The 4,777-nt window shown below is 45.4% G+C and overlaps 1 gene segment (V, D, J or C); it reads left to right on the forward strand.

Annotated features, from left to right (window-relative positions):
• The first annotated feature begins 605 nt into the window (after nucleotides 1-605).
• LOC117870529 lies at nucleotides 606-1,576 on the forward strand. The segment is given in 2 exon segments: nucleotides 606-831; nucleotides 1,284-1,576. Coding segments are annotated over 2 exon segments (351 nt in total).
• Nucleotides 1,577-4,777: the final 3,201 nt, after the last annotated feature.

Here is a 4,777-nt window from a genome sequence, read left to right on the forward strand (position 1 = left end):
TTTTGTGCCTTGGCCTTTCTAATTTAGTCCCTACATGCTTGTGTTGTTGTTTTTTAATATTCATCCTTTGCAATTTAATCTAGTTTATTTTACCTCTCTCTCTCTCTCTCTCTCTCTCTCTTTTTGAGTTTCAGGTCATTGAAAACCTCCTGGTTAAGCAAGGGTGGCCTGTTACCATATTTCCTAAATTTCCTATACATTGGGATAGTTTGCTCCTGTGCCCTTAATAATTTCTCTCTAAAAAATTGCCAACTCTCCTGAATTCTTCCCTCCCGCCCACCTAGATTAGCTTCCCAGGGGATTTTACCTACCAATTCTCTGAGTTTTCAAGAGACAGATCTTCAGCTCTTGTAAATTGGCAGTGATCCATTGGAGTAAATGGGCAGTGAAGCTGTGTATGGATTGCTCTGCATCATTCTCATGACCTTCTACCTAGTATTCCCCTGAAGCAAAGAATTTCTTCCCACCCCCCTTGTGTCCCAGGGCAGCAGATGGCGCTAGAGTGCTCACAACCTCCCCTGCAAACTCTGGCTGATTCCCCCAGTTTGAGATCTGGGCTGGACCCAGCCCAGCACCGTTCACAGAGCTGCTGTTCCTCCCCGGGGCACACAATGAAACAGCAGGGTCTGTAGACAAAGAATCCTTCCCCTTGAGAAGGCGGTAACCAGAGGGGAGGGAGAATTCTCGTTTCCACTGGTCTCCTGCAGACCTTTCTCGGATTGACTCCGCTTCTGTATATTCGTCTTCAAGGGAGAGAAGAAACGGAGCTCACCATGGCCTCAGAGAGTGGAGCTGCTCTGTGGAGCCTTCTCCTCACCTTTGCTTTTCTCTGTGAGTGAAACAATATTCTCTCCTGCTACAGGGCAAAAAGATGCAGATTCTTAGACGTCAGTGATGGGCAAGATCTCTTACCTCTCTGTCTATCTATGAGCTACTGCATCTGTAAGGAGAGAAGAGTCTTCCAATGGAACATCTCACAGCCTCGGATCTATTTGAACAGTAATATTGTTTTGGAGTTATTTGTTAACATTTCTTGTCCTGCTTTATAAAGATTAGGGGAGAGTACAGAAAGAAAGAAATAGATGTTGATGAAAAGATCTATTTCGATCTGTACCGATATATAGACACGTAGATGTAGATGTAGATATTGGGGCTGGAACAATAAAATGATGGATGGACGGAGGCTGCAGAGAGAAGGCTGGATGGATAGAGGCACAGATAAACAGGCAATGTGACATTCTCATATTCTTCACGTTAACTGCTATTATTTTGTTTCCCTCCAGTCTCCTGCTGCGAAGCTCAAGTGGTTCAGAGCCCCGAGTCGCTGGTTACAGGGGAAGGGAAGGTCTCCACCATGTCCTGCTCTTTCACCAGCGCTTTCCAAGCCTTCCAGTGGTACCAGCAGCTCCCTGGGCAAGGGCCGACCCACCTGCTGACCGCGAGCTCCAATGAGAATGTCACTGTGGGGCGATTCATAGGCGAGCGCCTGGAAAATGGGAAACGCAGCTCCCTGCACATCACCGACTCCCAGCTGGGGGACTCAGGCAGCTACCTCTGTGCGGTGGATGCACAGTGACACAGGCAGAGCTGGGCTCAGGGCAAAAACCCTCAGTCTCTGACAGGCAGCTTGGCGGAGGAGATGCCGGGGCAGTTCCCCGGGGGGTGAAAAGCAGTGTAAATCCATGGTAGCCAAGGGGACTAATTCCTCAGCTGTTATAAATGGGCAGAGCTCCAGTGGAGTCGATGGGGCCATATCATAATGCGCTGGGGACTGGAACCCAGATCTGCAGATCCTGGGACAGCTGTGTGAATAGCAGCGTAAATCCGGAGTCACTCCATATGTGTTTATTGTGGTGACTAGATTACAACAAATCCGAGATACGCATTCATTTTCTTTCCCTTTTTTCCTACGGGATACTTTCTAAATAAAAGTTCATTAGTAAACATTTCCAGTAGGAAAACATGGTCCCTTCAGGGATCCGAATGCAAAATATCTCTGGCTTCAACGCTGTAAGATCATCCGCGTTTCAATAGCAACAATAAACAAACACAACTAACCTAGCCCCTCCCCCCACTCCCCTTCCTTTATTAGAAACCGCGACTCCTCTATGGAAGCCAGAGCTTCTGCTCCGCCGTATCCCTGTGCAGCTCACACAAGAGCCCGACAGAGGGCGCTGCCGCACCGACAGGAAAGCTCCAGAAATGAGACACTTTCTGGTGTTTCTAGACATCTGGTTCTCTCTCCATCTCCTCCCCACGCCGCACGCCGCCCCCCGGCCCCCCTCCCGGGCCCTGCCAGACTTTTTAGCAGCTCAGTGGAAAAGCAGCTACCAACCAAGCATAGGGAGATTTGATGCTTGACGCCAAGAGTCACAATTTAATTCGGAGGGGAAGCAGCGTTCCCGGATTCGTTCAGCCCTCAGAAAATAGAGGTCGGCTTTCCTCTGATAGAGTTGGCATCGGGCTTTGTTGCAAGGATGCTTTGTTGCCCGATGCCAGCTCTTTCCACATATCTATTCAAGTGACATCATCATAGGACCTAATCACATCAGCCACAACATCAGGAGCTCGTTCACCTGCACATCTACGAATGTGATATATGCCATCATGTGCCAGCAATGCCCCTCTACCATGTACATTGGCCAAACTGGACAGTCTCTACACAAAAGAATAAATGGACACGAATCTGACATCAAGAATCATAGCATTCAAAAAACCAGTAGGAGAACACTTCAACCTCTCTGGTCACTCAGTAACAGACTTAAAGGTGGCAATTTTGGAACAGAGAAGCTTCAAAAACAGAAAATTCCATACAAGCATACAGACAAAGAGAGATTAAAACATAGGTCAAATGACATAGATCTCAGAAATGGATACAGGGGGGAATGAAGAAAAAGGGGGTTACAGTCATGTCACAGGGTATTCAGAGTGAAACCTAGTAAAAAAAAATCTGGATATCTAAAAGTGCTTATCAGTCAAGTGTGTCTTTTCCTTTCTGTTTTTTCCTTCACATTTTTCTACCTTGTCTTAGTATTTCTCTTTCTTCAAAAAGAGAAGTTCATGATACATTAAAGGCGGGGAAAGGTTTCTTTAAAATGCCAGTTTGCTTTCATATATGTCCAGCAAAAGGTCTTTGCTGTGCTTGACATCAAATTGCATAACAAAAACCTAGACCTGCAAAAATAAAGTTCTTGCTTTTAGCTGTAGAATTCACTGACATAAAAAGAAAAAAGAAAAAAAAAAGAAACAAGCAAATTGTGTTGCACTTTTGTGAAAGCAACACGCCCACACCCCCCTTATGTACACTATTGCTCGCCTCAATTATCTGGGATAATCCCAAGGAAGAAGAATCCCAGGGAATAATTGTTCCCTTTTGTGTGTGTATTTGTGGAAAGGTTATAGAGACCGGCCTAAAGAGATTCCAAGGAAGAAATTGTTAATGCCTGAACAAAATGTTAACCCGTGTGCCCATGAAGGACATTGAAAAAGTTGCGGCGGGTTAGGGCTCGATGTTATTTATAATATAATATGCCCCTAGAGCAGGGGTCGGCAACCTTTCAGAAGGGGTGTGCCGAGTCTTCATTTATTCACTCTAATTTAAGGTTTCACGTGCCAATAATATATTTTAACATTTTCAGAAGGTTTCTTTCTATAAGACTATCATATATAACTAAACTATTGTTGTACGTAAAGCAAATAAGGTTTTTAAAATGTTTAAGAAGCTTAATTTAAAATTAAATTAAAATGCAGAGCCCCCCGGACCGGTGGCCAGGACCCGGGCAGTGTGAGTGCCATTGAAAATCAGCTCACATGCCGCCTTCGGCACGTGTACCATAGGTTGCCTATCCCTGCCCTAGAGTATATGTTTGAGACGTGTGTGGCTACTCAAACTAGCCACCATATTTTGTATAGTGCAAGACTGGAGCCTTTTCATTGTAGCTAGGGAGCACTTTGTTCATATGGCAGGTTGGTGCTGGATTCTCTTACCTAAGTATCTCACGCCCCGGGGTGTGTGTGTGTGTGTGTGTGTGTGTTGGGAGCGGAAGATAGGGTACACGTCTGTGGGTGCGGGGGAGAGGGGCGACCAGGGAGAACAAAAACAGAGGAATAAAACATTTAGGGCCAAATTTACAAAAACGTCTCTGTGCACCTAGTTATTTACACGCTCGCCTAGTGAGAGGTGGTACTTTGGAACACTTTTAAGAAACACAAACTATCTTTACAAGGCCACCCTCACCTCCTGTATCAGTGAAATACTCTCTCTGTGAGAAAGGCTCGTTTACTGGCAAAGGTTTGAGAAAACCTGCAGCCACCATTTCCAGTCTGTGATCACATTTTGCCACTTGGGGGCGCTGTGGTACTAGATAAATACAGTAATACTAGTAACAATCGGTTCTTCTGTCCCCTGCTCTCTGCCCGCCCCTGGCGCCAGTCTAGCCCCCTTTGCCTTTCAGACTCTCCTCTTTCTGACGGTACCACTGATGAGGATTTACAGAGCAGAGAAAATCACTCCTGTGAAATTGGGTTTATGTTATTCTAACAGCTCCTGCTGAGAGATACAATATTCATTTTAAGGCACATTTTTAAGGCCAGAATTTTTGCCTTCCTGAAACTGGAGCTGCTAGGCACGAAGACAAATCAATTCTTGCGGGGTTATGAAATTAGCTGTGTTTAGTCAAAGAATCATTAAGCCAAAAATGTCTGCAATTTGGCTCTCGGCTGTTACAGTCTTAGCTTTTCTAAGTGAGTAACGTTCTAGTTCTCATCTTCGTTACAT

The sequence above is a fragment of the Trachemys scripta genome, unplaced genomic scaffold (assembly GCF_013100865.1).
Source record: "Trachemys scripta elegans isolate TJP31775 unplaced genomic scaffold, CAS_Tse_1.0 scaffold_31, whole genome shotgun sequence".
Taxonomy (NCBI): Eukaryota; Metazoa; Chordata; order Testudines; family Emydidae; genus Trachemys; species Trachemys scripta.